Genomic DNA, 16507 nt, shown 5'->3' with positions numbered 1-16507 from the left:
AGTCACAGGCAGTTCAGACAAGACAGGGAGGATGTCTAATGAGTTAACTGATACCAGGGCAGACATGAACACACGACGATATCTGTCGTTAAGTAACATTGGTGGTGAGACGCAGTGCGCCTCATGTCTTGATGAGGGCCAAGATGTGTGAGGTTATTAACGCTGGTTCACAACATAGCACTATGTCTAACATCACGGCTAAAGTAAACAACAGACTTGGCCACAACTGAGACAAGTTCTCGGTGTTCCAAAAAAGTATGAAAAAAGTATGAAGAAAAAAAGACATTTCAGTATTTTCTTAATTGTTTATTGTCATAGTTGTTAAGCTCTTTACTCTACCCTCTTTGTCGGGGACTGGAAATGTTGAACACTGTATTTATATGCTTTTTATCTTACACATTGAAAAACAGCTGAATGTTCACGCTCAGAAAAGACACATTTACAATACACCTAGCAATCCATAGTTTTCCAATAACTTGATGTCAGCTGACTACAAATTATACAAAAATATCAAAAAAGATAAAACAGATTAGCACTAATACTATTCAAAATCAAAAATCTCTGCCTCTTTCTCTTTCCAGAAAGCAAAACTCCGGTCGATGTACTTGCAGATCTCGTCGTTGCTGAAGCTGGAAATGTCCGTTCCTCTCTTCAGCATGCTTTCGTCAGGGGTCGGCGTTTGAACAAAGACCTTGGGCACCTTCCTGACTTCTGGCAGCGACTGTTTCTCCTGTACGCTCGTCTTACTCTCCCCCTCGGACTCAGGAGCATTCCCGAAGAACTTCACCTTGAGGTCCTCAAAGCCGTCTTTCCACTCCCGGTTCCCAGACTCGATGTCTTGCACCACGGCCTTGTGAAAGTCCCTGACCGTCTCCCAGGTGAAGCGGCCCAGGTGGTCGAACACTTCAAAGCAGAGCAGGTGCCTGACCTTCCTCTCCTCTGCCGGAAGCTCCTGCTCCAGGATGTGGAAGTACCCCAGCATGAAGAGATCCAGGGTCAGGGTGTCGTACTCCACGCAGCATCCGTCCACACGCGGCAGGAACTGTTCCGGGGAGAAGAGGGCCTGCTGTTTGTGGAGGCGGCGGACCTGCCTGGAGGGGACGCTGGAGGTCATGTTCCTCCAGTTGTTCATCATCTTGTTGACGGCGCTCCGCTGCTTGAAAAAGTGTCCCATAGAGCTGTTCTCCATCATCTTCTTGGTGGGAGAGCCTTCCGCGCTGTGCTTGCGCTCCACTCCTGTCTTCTCCCCGGCCACGCCGCCGTCTGTGCTTGACTTCCTCTCGGCGGCGTCCCTGCTTCTCAGGGTCACGGTGTAGGCCGACTTCTTCCAGTGGCCGAGGAACAGGACCACGATGCGCTCCTTCCTGAGGCTGGTGGTCTCTCTGACGTTCACCACGTTCTCCTCATAGTCTCCACCCGAGTCGCTGTTCTGCTCCCTGTGTTGCTCTTCCCCCCTCCCTCCCTCCTCCTTCTTCTCCTCCTCCTCATGCGTGGGAGGGGACAGAAGCGACTCACAGACCGTGTTCTCGGACAGAGACGAGCTCTCGCCCTCAAAGGTCGACTTCAGGTTCCTCACCGAGACGCCAAACTGCTGGATCTCGCTTTCGATCTTCTCGCGGCTCTCCCTGCGGCCACGGTTGGAGGTCTGGCGCTCGGGGGTCTGACCGAACACCGTCACCAGATCTGTGTTGGGCATCTTGCAGTACGGCTGGTCCGACAGGTTGGTCATGAGCAAGGACATGCTCTTCACAATACCCGAGATGCGGTTGCACCACACCGGCAGCGAGAGCTCCGCTTTGACGTTGCCAAACTGCGCGTTGACGGAGATGTTGACGATGGGCGCTGGCAGGATGTGCCTGAGCTCCTCGGCCAGGCGGGACAGCTCCAGCTCGTAGCCCTCGCAGTTCTTCTGCATGGACACGTTCTGGATCTGGTTCTCCAGATAGATGAGATCGTCCTCAGTCAGAAGCTCCCCGAACGGACCCAGGATGGCGTTGTGGGCCTGGGAGTACCTCCAGCTCACCTTGGCATACCTGCTCCCGGACTCCTGCCAAGGAGACCAACACTGGATCAACATACAGAACGTTACCAGGTAGGATTTCTCTTCTGATACGTAATGGCGTGCTATGGATTAACCACTGGACCAACAACAGGCTTCTGCATTTCTATCTCCTCAGGGGGCTGATGCACAGCGAGACATGACACAGCACAGGAAGAGGAAGCTTGAATCACCTCTGCTGCATCTCACCTTCCTGCGCTGGTCCTCCTCGTCCAGCAGCCGGGCCTGCAGCTGGCGCACCATGACCTGCCTCTTCCACTCTGCGATGGGCCTGCCACGCTCGTCATGAGTGGGAACCAGGTAGTCGATGTCTGACAGATTGGCCTCCTCCGTGGGCAGAACCACCATCTTGCTCTGTGGGAGGAACACCACTTCCTGTCAGTATCAAACCCTCCACTTCAGTTCACAGACAGGAAGACTTTGAAGAAGGAAAGTAAAATAAATAGCACGAAAAAGAAAAAACAATTCTGGTTTAAGCCCTACCCACTTCTGGTTTCTATCTGAATACAGATCATTCTGGGGGTAAACAGATACAGATAATGGCATCTCTGTACACCCCTACTAGTTACTAAAGTACTTACGACTTGTCCAGTGAAGGTTCCCCCAATTCCTGATTCCTTCAGAGAGGTTATGGACTTGATATTGTTCAAGAGTTTCTTGTCTCCCATGAGGCCTTTAGAGTCACCCAACATCAACTTCTGAGGCAGGATGTTAGATGTCTGTTCAGCAGGTTTGCCAAGCTACCGTAGTAAGACGGAACAGTCAGTTAGATTTGATAAACAGAATATAAACAGGTCTCAGATTGAACGTACAGACCTGTTGTGCTGCACTGATCCCTGACTTCAGAGAACAGATGGACTTCATATTAGTGAGAAGTTTTTTATCTCCCAGGAAACCTTTCTTGTCATCTAGCGTCACATTCCGAGTTGTCTCTGGAGCCGACTTGAAGATATATAGAGAAAGATTTGTTAGCGTGGATGAACTGAATCTAAAGAATAGGATCTCATGTGGAAAGTAGTTACCATTCGTCTTGCAAGAATGTCCCCAGTTCCTGATACCTTCAGAGAATTTATGGATTTCATACTGGTGAGACGTTTTTTATCTCCCAGGAAACCCTCTTGATGTGAGAGGGAGGGGGCTGTGGGGTACCTGGCCTGGGCTGCATCCTCAGACTCTGGCTGCTAGGACAACAAAGGTGCTTGTTACACCTTGAATTGAGAGTGAGATGATAAAAAAGGATAAAAGCACATTTAAGTGTTTTTTTCTTTTTTTTGGTCGAAGTGTTCCTCAAACCTTCAAGCTCTCCATCTCTCTACCACAGCTGTGACAGTCCCTTTGTGGGTCACTAAGGCGATGGTAGTAGTCCCCTTTGCTGGGTTGCCAGGAGACAGCTGTCTTCCCCTTCACTTCCTCTTCTGCGGGGTCTGTTTCCTCAACGGGCTGATCCGCAGCGAAGGGCTGTGCGACACCGGAGGAGAAAACACAGTCAAACTCTGGAGGGAGAGTGAGACCCAGCTGGGTTAGAGCAGCACGTCCTGGGTTCAGGACAGAGCTGGCACAGGTTCACACCACCACAGGGAGGCTGAAGACATGGAAACATTTACATCCCCCCCCTTAATGAACCTGTAACATCCTAATGGACTCCATGCAGAATGCATTTCAAACGTAGCTCTCCAAGGACAGCATTAAACACACACGCACACACACACACACAACATCAAAGGCAGGGGCTGCTGCGCGCTTCGCGCTGCGTGCTGGGCCTCCATGAGGTGGTCCTCGCACAGCACTTTGATGTCGAACACCAAATATGCTGTGACATCGCTCAAGCAGGGAGTAAACTTCCCAGAAGTTGTGTAATACATCACAGAAGTTGTGTAATACATTAACGCACAAACAGAGAACAGGGGGTTGAGGGTGGGTGGGGCGAGCGGGTGGAGCTGCGGGGAACCAAATCCCTCTGCGACCTTCTCAGAACAGTTCAGCGTCCTCGACCCTTCTCCTCATCTGAGGGTTTCATGAGCTGCATTTGGTTTTCATCAGCACCTTCTCCTAATCACGACCCAGACGTGCTCACAGCCTGCTGGTCTCTCCTGCTCACAGCCTGCTGGTCTCTCCTGCTCACAGCCTGCTGGTCTCTCCTGCTAACAGCCTGCTGGTCTCTCCTGCTCACAACCTGCTGGTCTCTCCTGCTAACAGCCTGCTGGTCTCTCCTGCTAACAGCCTGCTGGTCTCTCCTGCTCACAACCTGCTGGTCTCTCCTGCTAACAGCCTGCTGGTCTCTCCTGCTCACAGCCTGCTGGTCTCTCCTGCTCACAGCCTGCTGGTCTCTCCTGCTCACAGCCTGCTGGTCTCTCCTGCACTGATCCTCCCCTGCTCCAGGCCACACAGACAGGGAACAGCAGCTTAGAGATGAAGCCTCACTCAGTGTTGCAGAAAAACAGGCCCTCAGGAACCCCTCTCACACTGAGCTGCCAAGGGTCCGGGCTTGTTTGGCCAACTGATTAATTGGCAGTGGGCAGCGGTATAGACCAGAGTACATACAGGTACTGTCAATGTAGAGCCACTTAATTCTTCACGGATAAACAGCATTCCTACTTATTACCCTCCACATTAGCTCTTAAGAGTATATATACATGTTTTTTCAGACACGATTACACCACTAGCAACCTGTCCAGGTTTCCTAAAGAGAGGCCATTCTTTGACACACTAAATCAAGTCCAGTACAGCGAACCAGCGTTGTATGATCCAGATAAGGAGGTTTACAGTGACGGATCGCCACCTGGAATGTATACAGAAAGGTGAGAATCCCACATAGGGGCTTCCAGATGTAAATACATGTCCCACATAGGGGCTTCCAGATGTAAATACATGTCTTTACCTCAGTGATCTCCCAGGGTGGGTTCTCCACACCCAGGAGGAACAACTCACATCCATCCTGAGAACACAATTCATATGTTAACCACATAACTCAGTGGTTAGACCATTGGATTGAGGTCACAGGATCAAATCCCCCCTGTACCTCACTTTGGGTAAAAGCAGATACTTAATTAATATATTTGTAGTACTTTGCTGTTATGATGTTATCACTGTCCAGCTGATGATCCTAGCAGCTGGCACGTATGGATCTGATGAAGCCTGATTTCACCTAAATCAAAGCAACTATTAAGGAAAGACCTCCAAGCACTGTCATCAAATCTGAATTATTTTAGCCGCAAAGCATCGATCTTATCTGGTGCGTCAGATGTTGTACAACTCCAATTCCAGAAAGCTGTTGAGCAGCAAGAATTCTGTATCAGACACAAAAGGGACAATGTTCTTCTCCCACAACTCCAGCAACTGTTCTCAGTTCCCAGACAGATACAGGCTGTTGTTAAAAGAAGAGGGGATGCTCCACAGTGGTGAACGTAGCCTGGTCCGGATGCCACACAGTGGTGAACGTAGCCTGGTCCGGATGCTACACAGTGGTGAACGTAGCCTGGTCCAGATGCTCCACAGTGGTGAACGTAGCCTGGTCCAGATGCTCCACAGTGGTGAACGTAGCCTGGTCCGGATGCTCCACAGTGGTGAACGTAGCCTGGTCCCAACCTTTTTTGACAGTGTTGCCGCCATCATATTCAAAATGACCTTATTTTTTCCTTAAAATGGTACATTCCATCAGATTAAACATTTGACATGTTTTATATGTTCTATTGTGAATAACATAATAGGTTTATGAGATTTGTAAATAATTGTTTTCCGTTTTTTATTTTATACAACGTCCCAACTTTTCTGAAATTGGGGCTGTAAGTGAGAGACAAGTTATGGTTCAGATTCAGATGGCTTAGATGCTTAGAACAGCAAATAACAATCCTAACCCTGACCATAAAATATGAAATATGCCTTTAATTTAAATGTTTTCAATTTCAAGTCAGATTATTAAAGTGCTTTCTATTTAATATAGAGCAATAATGTATATGTATTGGTGTATTTCATCATTTTGTGATTAACTGTGTGATGTCAATATAAAAAACTCTAATATTCATTTAACGAGAAACACATGTCATATAGAAGTAAACCCATACATGTAACAGCTACACAGAAAACAACAGCACAACCCAGATAAAAAATGCTGAGACACAAACACAAATCTCAAACAAACCAATCCGACCTTGAACAGCAGTTCCACCAGCCTACAGAGTAGACTGTGTGAGCAGCAGCAGTCTCCCCGGCGACTCAGCGATCCAGACAACTCCTCCGTTCCCGGGACAACACAAGTCTAGTCTCAGGACACAGTCTGTCGATCAGCCTCCTGCCGTTTGACACCCTCATCAACAATCGCTCGTCTCTGTCACTGACTACGACGGCGCCAGGCAATAAACAATAAACTCTGATCGGAGAATGCCGTTAATTATTAAGAGGTGGGATTGGGTGGCCGGTAATGTCACTAATGCAGGGACAAACCAATGTCCATGTTGTGGCACAGAGAGGTAACAGAGGGAGGTTGTCAAAGCAGCCAGAACAGAAACACTTTATCTTGAGAAACACTTTATCCTGAGAAACACTTTATCCTGAGAAACACTTTATCCTGAAGGTTACGGGGCTTTTTCCACTCACGGCCAGTGAGAGGAACACTCCGCTCGACGCCTCCGAGATTTCTAGACATTTAAGACGATGGGGGGGAATGTGTGGTAGTTTCACCTGGTCCAGGGTTAGGGTTCACCTGGTCCAGGGTTAAGGTGGGTCTCAGTGAGTTGACGTCTAGTTTAAGAGCGTCTGTGAAACCCTTTTAATTTAGAAAAAGTAAAAAGGTCTGTTTAATGATGCGACTTTAATCAGATTTGAACTGAGATGGTTTTCATGTCAAGTGGGAAAAGCTGCCAATTACAGTAGGGGAGGTATGAGTTAATAGTCTGGTAAAACTCCTGTTGACATTATGCCTGCAGCGATGAGGAGAGATAAGCAGCAGATCTTGTATCAGAGAAGCTCATTAGCGAGAATGAGTAGTTCTGAGGACGCAGGCGACTGTTGTGACAACTATCCACCGCATCCTGCAGGATCAGGTGACACACACACGGGATGCACCTCCACAACCAACGTTTCACTTCCTCCAGTCTGAGCTCAACCAGCTGACCTGCATCCTCCCAGGCAATCCAGGAGGAAACCAGATACAGCACAGAGGAAAACCAGGAGACCGGACACAGCTGAAACCCTTTCCACCTTTTGCCAGTTTCTCAAACACAAATCACATTCAATATCCGAGACTGAAAACAGAGAAATCATAATTCATTTAGAAGATGTTAGATGTTATCCAAAGTGAAGTACAGATGGGGATTCAAACCTGCGACCTCTGGATCTACTGTCCCATACTCCACCACTGAGCTACACCCGCCCTGGATTTGTCCTTTTGATCGCCTGACACATTTGGAGGCAGATGAGTGATGGAGAGAGTGAGACAGGTGAGTGATGTAGAGAGTGAGACAGATGAGTGATGGAGAGAGTGAGACAGGTGAGTAATGGAGAGAGTGAGACAGGTGAGTGATGGAGAGAGTGAGACCGGTGAGTGATGTAGAGAGTGAGACAGGTGAGTAATGGAGAGTGAGACAGGTGAATGATGGAGAGAGTGAGACAGATGAGTGATGGAGAGAGTGAGACAGGTGAGTAATGGAGAGTGAGACAGGTGAGTGATGGACAGAGTGAGACAGAGCCTCCCCAGTAGTGATAAACTCAGCTCCGCTTCATCAAAGGCTGTGTGATTCTACCAAGATGAATCTCTGGGGCTGGAAGCCCTCTGTGAAGTGAGAGATGATGAGGGTTTAACCAGAACCAGCCTGGGCCCCTCTGTCCTCGAGCCAGGCTGAGCTGAGAAGAGACAGGCTCAATCCTTACTCCCCTCTAGTGGAGACAATCAGCTTCATATCCGAGGTGTTCTTCCACCCCCCCATAAGATTGAGCTCTCCCCCATCCAGCCGCTGGTAGACTTCACGGCCTGTTTACAGACTTTGTTATTGACAGACAGCTTGTTCTTTTTGACCAACAACTGAGACAATGACAACCCAACTGGAAGAGTATCTGTGAGTAGATGATATATATTATGTATACACATTACTGCTATGTACAGTACATGGAGGCCAGCTTAAAGATGATCCAAGCTTTTCTGGAAACAACAGCCCTGCTTACAGAAACTTGTGTCATTTCCAAGTGCTTGTTGTGAATGGAGAGGGGAAGTTGTAGATGAGTGTAAAATAAACCCGGCGTCGCCAGCTGTTTATTTGATTGCAGCTGTTTGAGAGAGGCACTGAGAGAGGCACTGAGAGAGGCACTGAGAGAGGCACTGAGAGAGGCACTGAGAGAGGCACTGAGAGAGGCACTGAGAGAGGCAGAGAGAGAGGCAGAGAGAGGCACTGAGAGAGGCACTGAGAGAGGCAGAGAGAGAGGCACTGAGAGAGGCACTGAGAGAGGCACTGAGAGAAGCACTGAGAGAGGCAGAGAGAGAGGCAGAGAGAGGCACTGAGAGAGGCACAGAGAGAGGCACAGAGAGAGGCACTGAGAGAGGCACTGAGAGAGGCACTGAGAGAGGCACTGAGAGAGGCACTGAGAGAGGCAGAGAGAGGCACTGAGAGAGGCACAGAGAGAGGCACAGAGAGAGGCACAGAAAGAGGCACAGAGAGAGGCACTGAGAGAGGCAGAGAGAGGCACTGAGAGAGGCACAGAGAGAGGCACAGAGAGAGGCACAGAGAGAGGCACTGAGAGAGGCACTGAGAGAGGCACTGAGAGAGGCACAGAGAGAGGCACAGAGAGAGGCACAGAGAGAGGCACAGAGAGAGGCACAGAGAGAGGCACTGAGAGAGGCACAGAGAGAGGCACAGAGAGAGGCAGAAAGAGGCACTGACAGAGGCACTGAGAGAGGCACTGAGGCACTGAGAGAGGCACTGAGAGAGGCACTGAGGCACTGAGAGAGGCACTGAGAGAGGCACTGAGGCACTGAGAGAGGCACTGAGAGAGGCACTGAGAGAGGCACTGAGAGAGGCACTGAGAGAGGCTCTGAGAGAGGCACTGAGAGAGGCGTCCACAGGGAAGGCAACCTTCTCTGGGAACAAACCAGACATGAGAAGCCAAGCACGCAACCCTCTGGACGCAGTCCCAAACAATCCATTAGAGTCACAGTAAGGACACGAGGCTGTCGTGCCGACACTGGAGAAGCGGTCGAATGCTACAAAGTGTGATTGAAGCTTGCGAACATGCCGGAACACCACCAGAAATTTGATTAAAATATGACACTTTCACCTCTGTTCTTCAGAACAGGAAGTTACTTGGGATAGGAAATCCTTTGCTGTCAAGTGACAAACAGGAAGTAAACATATTGTGTTAACACATAAAACTTAGTCAGCAGCCTGGACTCGTCTCAGACAGAGAGGGCCTAAACCCTGACAGACTACATCTCTAATTTTGAGTTGCAGAGTAACATAATACTGTAGATTCTACCACACACACACTGGAGTGCTCACTTTGAGTGACAGACTTGTCACTTCCAAACTCTGGAAAATAACATGACACACAATCAAACGAGTGTTTGAAGCCAGTGACATCCTGCTCCCCAGGCATCATGGAGGGATAGAGTTGCCCGCTTCCAGGCATCAGAACGGTGAAAACGCTGAAACCGAACCCTGCAGATCTCGTAACCCCACCGGCCCCGGGCCCTCCACCTGAGCCACTACAGAGAGGTAACCGATAGGCCCTCCTCTCCCAGCGGATCCATCCACGTCCCACAGCCAAGCAACCCCGCGGCTAATTAGCTCTCCACTGAGGGAGGGAGGGGTGGAAAGAGGGAGAAACAGGAGGGAAGGAAGGAGGAAGAGAGGGAGAAATAGAGAGGGTGATAAAGAGGGAGGATTACTCTAGGTATAGCCTAGCAGACTCCCACTCATTCTCAAATAAAATATATGAACACTTCTCTCCTCACCCCTTCTTTCCCCTCCTCTCCTGTCCTCTCGCCTGTCTCTCTGTGTCAGTCCAAAGGGATATTCCTAGCATGTGGCTAACAGGTTAATGAGGGTCAGTTTGTTGACAGATCGGTCTGAGAAAGGTTTTCTCTCTTTTTTTTTGTTGCTTGTTCCGCTTTTCCCATGAGAGAATCGGTTAATCAGGTTTTCATCTGGGTGTATAATAACATGGAGAATAGGTAAAAAAGATTCTGTTGCAAATCAATGAACCAACATTTGATCTTTCCAAGAACAGAGATGTGTCTCTCAGGTCTGCGTCTTAGATTGATTAGGATCCTCTGTGCTTTCAGGTCGAGGCTAGGTGCAAAAGGTGTCAGCCATAAAATATTGACGATCCAGATTAAGGAGCGTCTTGCTTACCCACACAATACAAAAGAGTCTCAGAGTGTTTCTCATCTGCAACTGAACCGCCCGTCATCTCCAGGACAAGGGCTTAGCAGCAACTGGCCTCCCACCCACAGCCTCCCTGAGCACCTGGCCTCCCACCCACAGCCTCCCTGAGCACCTGGCCTCCCACCCACAGCCTCCCTGAGCACCTGGCCTCCCACCCACAGCCTCCCTCACTCACGTCTCTCTCAGACTGACAGGTGAAGTTGAGAGGAAAAACAGGTCAGAGAAACTTCTCTCTCTTCCTCCCTCTCTTGGTACCAGGGCTAGTCTAGCTAGCAGGGTGACAGGATGACTAGGGACTCGTACCAAGGCTTGGTAAGCATGGTGTAGCTAGCAGGTGTAGCTAGCAGGGTTTAACTAGCAGAGTGTAGCTAGCAGGGTGTAGCTAGCAGGGTGAAACTAACAGGGTGTAGCTAGCAGGGTGTAGCTATCAGGGTGTCACTAACAGGGTGTAACTAGCAGAGTGTAGCTAGCAGGGTGTAGCTAGCAGGGTGTAACTAACATGGTGTAGCTAGCAGGTGTAGCTAGCAGAATGTAACTAACAGGGTGTAACTAGCAGAGTGTAGCTAGCAGGGTGTAACTAACAGGGTGTAGCTAGCAGGATGTTGCTAGCAGGGTGTAGCTAGCATGGTGTACCTAGCATGGTGTAGCTAGCAGGTATAGCTAGCAGGGTGTAGCTAGCAGGGCGTAGCTCACAGGGTGTAGCTAGCATGGTGTAGCTAGCAAGGTGTATCTAGCAGGTGTAGCTAGCAGGGTGTAGCTCACAGGGTGTAGCTCACAGGGTGTAGCTAGCAGGGTGTAGCTAGCATGGTGGAGGAAGCTCACACATCTCTCGGCCGTGCGCAGGACGCTGGCACAGTCGTAGTGCCCGTTGTACTCTGCCAAGTCAGCTGCAGTGAAGCCATCGATGTCCTGCACAGACGCATCCACCTGATTGGCTAACAGGATCCTGCAGCACTGGGGAGGGGGAAACAGAGCCAAACAACATTAAAATAAGTTTACATTCACAATTATTTCTTATATTCTATTTATGTACATAACATACTATATTGTAGGGAATTCCACTGGACTACAGTGCTGCAGTTCTACAGGAACAAGGAGAGTTCTGCTGGAAGGACAGGTGACACAGCGTACCTCCAGTTCCCCGTTTTCGGCAGCGTGGTGCAGGGGTGTTCCTCCCCAGCGGTCCCTGGTGAGGGCGGCCCCCATGCGGAGCAGCCTCTCCAGCACGCGATGGTGACCCCCGCAGGCGGCGAAGTGCACTGCGGTGGCACCCTCCTGGTCCTGGCTGGAGACACTCAGCTCTGTGAAGTTGGCCTACCAGAGAGAGGACATGGGGACCAGACTGAGTGGGGAGACCAGTGGGGAGACCAGTGGGGAGACCAGTGGGGAGACCAGTGGGGAGACCAGTGGGGAGACCAGTGGGGAAACCATGGGGAGACCAGTGGGGAAACCATGGGGAGACCAGTGGGGAGACCATGGGGAGACCAGTGGGAGACCAGTGGGGAGACCATGGGGAGACCAGTGGGAGACCAGTGGGAGACCAGTGGGGAGACCATGGGGAGACCAGTGGGAGACCAGTGGGAGACCAGTGGGGAGACCAGTGGGGAGACCAGTGGGAGACCAGTGGGGAGACCATGGGGAGACCAGTGGGAGACCAGTGGGGAGACCAGTGGGGAGACCAGTGGGGAGACCATGGGGAGACCAGTGGGGAGACCAGTGGGGAGACCAGTGGGGAGACCAGTGGGGAGACCATGGGGAGACCAGTGGGAGACCAGTGGGGAGACCAGTGGGGAGACCAGTGGGGAGACCAGTGGGGAGACCAGTGGGGAGACCAGTGGGAGACCAGTGGGGAGACCAGTGGGGAGACCAGTGGGGAGACCAGTGGGGAGACCAGTGGGGAGACCAGTGGGGAGACCAGTGGGGAGACCAGTGGGGAGACCAGTGGGGAGACCTGGGTGCAGTCCAGGGGGGAGACCAGGGTGCAGTCCAGGGGGGAGGGCCACTTACCAGCCAGACCACCAGAGCAAGGTGGCCCATGTGTGCAGCAGCATGCAGGCCTGTCATGCCGTCCCTGGCCCTGTGCTGCACATCCGCCCCACAGTCCCTCACTAGGTACTCCACCACGTGCAGACGGCCCTCCTGACACGCCAGGTAGAGGGGCGTGGCTCCCAAGGCTGTCTGGCGTTCCACACACCTGGCAGGTGGGGGGGACAGGGTGACTACTGGGGAGGGATGTTCACGTTTAGATTCTCAGCAACTGTTATGCAACACAGAGGTCAGAAGGTCAGCGTCAACTCTCTTCTGTACATGTTGATCTGTGGTGTGTCCATCTCTGTCTCACAGACATGTGATAGACTTGGTGCCAGCCTGCATTATTCAGGCACTGCTGATGGTCACATGTGATGCTGTGACCCTGTCCGTGTCATGCAAATACACCTCCCACCTCCTTCCTTCCGGTAACCCAGAGAGGCTGACTGTGTGAGAACCTGACATGAGCAGAGAGCCATCCAGGCCTGACGGTGTCTGTTACAGGGGGAGGGGGGAGAGGAGGGGAGGGGGGAGAGGAGGGGAGGGGAGGGGAGGGGGGAGAGGAGGGGAGGGGGAGAGTAAAGGAGGGTCGAGGGCTTTCTAGTGAAAATGTGGATTCTTCATTAATACTAATTTTTGTAGTTCTTCAAACTCTCAAAGTGTTACATAAACATGCCAGAGTATCTTAACTAATTTAATAACTTAAAACAACACCAAATTAAAACACTACACTAGCAAATATTAGTCAAAATCAAGAGATGGGTTGAAATCAATGGGGTGTAACTAAAAAAATAGTTTAGTTACACTTTGAAAATCTTGAATTGTGGCCTAACCCACATCGGTCTCTAGTGTTTCCCATTCTGATTAGCAGTAAAACCCCCGGGGTAGTTCGATATGTGGGTCATACTGCCCTGCCCTATTCTCTCCAGATCCTCTTCTCTTTAATTAGGCCCAGGTCCAGTGGCCCTATCACGGTGCCCTCACACACCCTGTGTGGCTGTGTCTCTGCTGTTTCAGTGGGGCACGGATGACTGAAGCTTGAGTGTGTGTGGATCTGTGTTTGTTCCCCATGTCCTGAAGATCATATGTCACGTCACCCAGGACCAGGTTAGTGTCACAGGATATCCCCAGGCTTTCTCTGTGGGTCACAGGAGTCATGCGAGGAGTAAACATGCCCCTAATCCAGGAGAGACACTCTAGTCCTCAAAACAAACAGATCTAAAGGTGTCTGGATTATTATCAACTGTGGCTTCTTTTACCATCTCGAATATGACGTCTTCACCAGAGAGAGAGAGAGAGAGCGCAAGAGAGAGAGAGAGAGAGAGCGAGAGAGCAAGAGAGAGCGAACGAGAGAGAGAGAGAGAGAGAGAGAGAGAGAGAAAAAGAGAGAGAGAAAAAGAGAGAAAGAAAGAGAGAAAAAGAGAGCAAAAGAAAGAGAGAGAGAGCAAGACAGAGCGAGAGAGAGAGAAAGAGAGAGCGAACGAGAGAGAGAGAGAGAGAGAGAGAGAGCAAGAGAGAGAGAGAGAGAGAATAAAAAAGAAAGAGAGAGAGAGCAAGACAGAGCGAAAGAAAGAGAAAGCAAACGAAAAACAGAGAGAGAGCAAGAGAGAGAGAAAGAGAGGGAGAGCAAGAGAGAGAGAGCAAGAGAGAGAGCAAGAGAGAGAGAGAGAGAGAGAGAGAGAGAGAGAGAGAGAGAGAGAGAGAGAGAGAGAGAGAGAGAGAGAGAGAGAGAGAGAGAAAAAAGAGAGCAAAAGAAAGAGAGAGAGAGAGAGAGAGAGCAAGAGAGAGCGAACGAGAGAGAGAGCAAACGAGAGAGAGACAGAGAGAGAGAAATGAAAAAGAAAGAGAGAGAGAGCAAGACAGAGCAAAAGAAAGAGAAAGAGAGAGCAAGAGAGAGAGACAGAGAGAGGGAGAGTAAGAGAGAGAGAGAGAGAGAGAGAGAGAACGAGAGAGAGAGAGAAAGAGAAAGAGAGAGAGAGAGAGGTGTTACCCAGGGGCCTGGTGCAGCAGTAGTTTCAGACAGGTCAGGTTGCCCATGGCAGCAGCGTAGTGGGCGGGGACAGCCCCGCACAGCGTCTCAGCCTCGGCCACACCCCCAGCAGACAGCAGCCAATGAACGACCTCTGCCCAGCCGAATCGTGCCGCCAGGTGCAGAGCTGTGTTACCTGCTGCATCTCGGTCCTGAAACACAGGAACCATGACAGTCTGGAGAACACAGGAACCATGACAGTCTGGAGAACACAGGAACCATGACAGTCTGGAGAACACAGGAACCATGACAGTCTGGAGAACACAGGAACCATGACAGTCTGGAGAACACAGGAACCATGACAATCTGGAGAACACAGGAACCATGACAGTCTGGAGAACACCAGAACCATGACTGTCTGGAGAACACAGGAACCATGACAGTCTGGAGAACACAGGAACCATGACAGTCTGGAGAACACAGGAACCATGACAGTCTGGAGAACACAGGAACCATGACAGTCTGGAGAACACAGGAACCATGACAGTCTGGAGAACACAGGAACCATGACAGTCTGGAGAACACAGGAACCATGACAGTCTGGAGAACAGAGGAACCATGACAGTCTGGAGAACACAGGAACCATGACAGTCTGGAGAACACAGGAACCATGACAGTCTGGAGAACACAGGAACCATGACAGATACATCTCACCTCCAGACCAACCCCCCCCCCCCCAGACTGACCTCCATGCTGCAGCCTCCCTCCCCCCAGACTGACCTCCATGCTGCAGCCTCCCTCCCCCCAGACTGACCTCCAGGCTGCAGCCTCCCTCCCTCCCCCAGACTGACCTCCATGCTGCAGCCTCCCTCCCCCCAGACTGACCACCAGGCTGCAGCCTCCCTCCCCCCAGACTGACCTCCAGCCTCCCTACCTCCCCCAGACTGACCTCCAGGCTGCAGCCTCTCTCCCCCCAGACTGACCTCCAGGCTGCAGCCTCCCTCCCCCCAGACTGACCTCCAGGCTGCAGCCTCCCTCCCTCCCCCAGACTGACCTCCATGCTGCAGCCTCCCCCCAGACTGACCTCCAGGCTGCAGCCTCCCTCCCCCCAGACTGACCTCCAGGCTGCAGCCTCCCTCCCTCCCCCCAGACTGACCTCCAGGCTGCAGCCTCCCTGCTCCAGCAGACTGACCTCCAGGCTGCAGCCTGCCTGCTCCACCAGCCACTCCAGCTCGCGGGCATTTCCCGTGGCGGCGGCATCGTGGGCAGGGGTGGCCTTGTTCCGGGCTCTGGGATCCGGCCGCATCCCCAGCTCCTCCACCAGGAGGCGCAGCACCTCCAGACGTCCACAGCGCGCCGCGTGGTGCAGAGGCCCCGCCCCCTGGAGGTCGGTGATGTCAGGGGAAACGCCCCCAGAGGCAGCAAGCCCCCGCAGCACAGACAGGTCCCCACAGCCAGCTGCCTGCAGAGCCTGGTGGAGAACCATCCTCACACAGGCTCACTGTGCTGCTCACTGTGCTGCTCACTGTGCTGCTCACTGTGCTGCTCACTGTGCTGCTCACTGTGCTGCTCACTGTGCTGCTCACTGTGCTGCTCACTGTGCTGCTCACTGTGCTGCTCACTGTGCTGCTCACTGTGCTGCTCACAGGACAACTGGAGGCTCCTGTCCCAGGCAGCACTCTCTCATACACATGGTCTCATACACATGGTCTCATACACACACTCACATATACACACCTCCTCCCCGGCAGGTAAGCGACACCGTGGTGGCAAACAGCTGGCAGGCGGGGGGCTGGGGGGGGGTCAGAGCCAGTGAGTCAGAGAGGTAATGACAGACGGGTAGAGACACAAAGCCGTGCTCCTCGCAGCGCGCTGCCCTCTTTGTGCTGAGAGCACGCTTGCACACGCACCGTTGACCAGGCGTGAGCCGCCATGGAAACCAGAGTAACGGGAGCTGGCCGCGGCCAGGCCCTGCAGATTACAGCCAGCGATATATATTAACAGCTTTTTTTAAAATTCATCTTGATCTCTTAAGGGCAAAGGGAATGGTCATTAGGTATAATCCGGGAGATTACAACT

General features: G+C 51.6%; 1 protein-coding gene across 1 annotated transcript; it reads right to left on the bottom strand.

The window, feature by feature from the left end:
* Positions 1-291: 291 nt before the first annotated feature.
* espnla (espin like a) lies at positions 292-16466 on the bottom strand. The gene is made up of 11 exons (XM_084676328.1): positions 15621-16466; positions 14450-14640; positions 12439-12625; positions 11563-11745; positions 11254-11385; positions 3353-3517; positions 3082-3240; positions 2876-3001; positions 2641-2799; positions 2249-2413; positions 292-2047 (listed from the first exon to the last, which is right to left on the bottom strand). Exons 1-11 carry the CDS (start codon positions 15912-15914, stop codon positions 542-544), a joined length of 3267 nt encoding a protein of 1088 aa, XP_084532454.1. The 5' UTR covers positions 15915-16466; the 3' UTR covers positions 292-541.
* Between the last annotated feature and the right edge of the window lie 41 nt (positions 16467-16507).

The sequence above is a fragment of the Hypomesus nipponensis genome, chromosome 16, assembly GCF_054491055.1.
Source record: "Hypomesus nipponensis isolate SF chromosome 16, ASM5449105v1, whole genome shotgun sequence".
Lineage (NCBI taxonomy): Eukaryota > Metazoa > Chordata > Actinopteri > Osmeriformes > Osmeridae > Hypomesus > Hypomesus nipponensis.
This window is presented reverse-complemented; position numbering and strand designations above follow the sequence as displayed.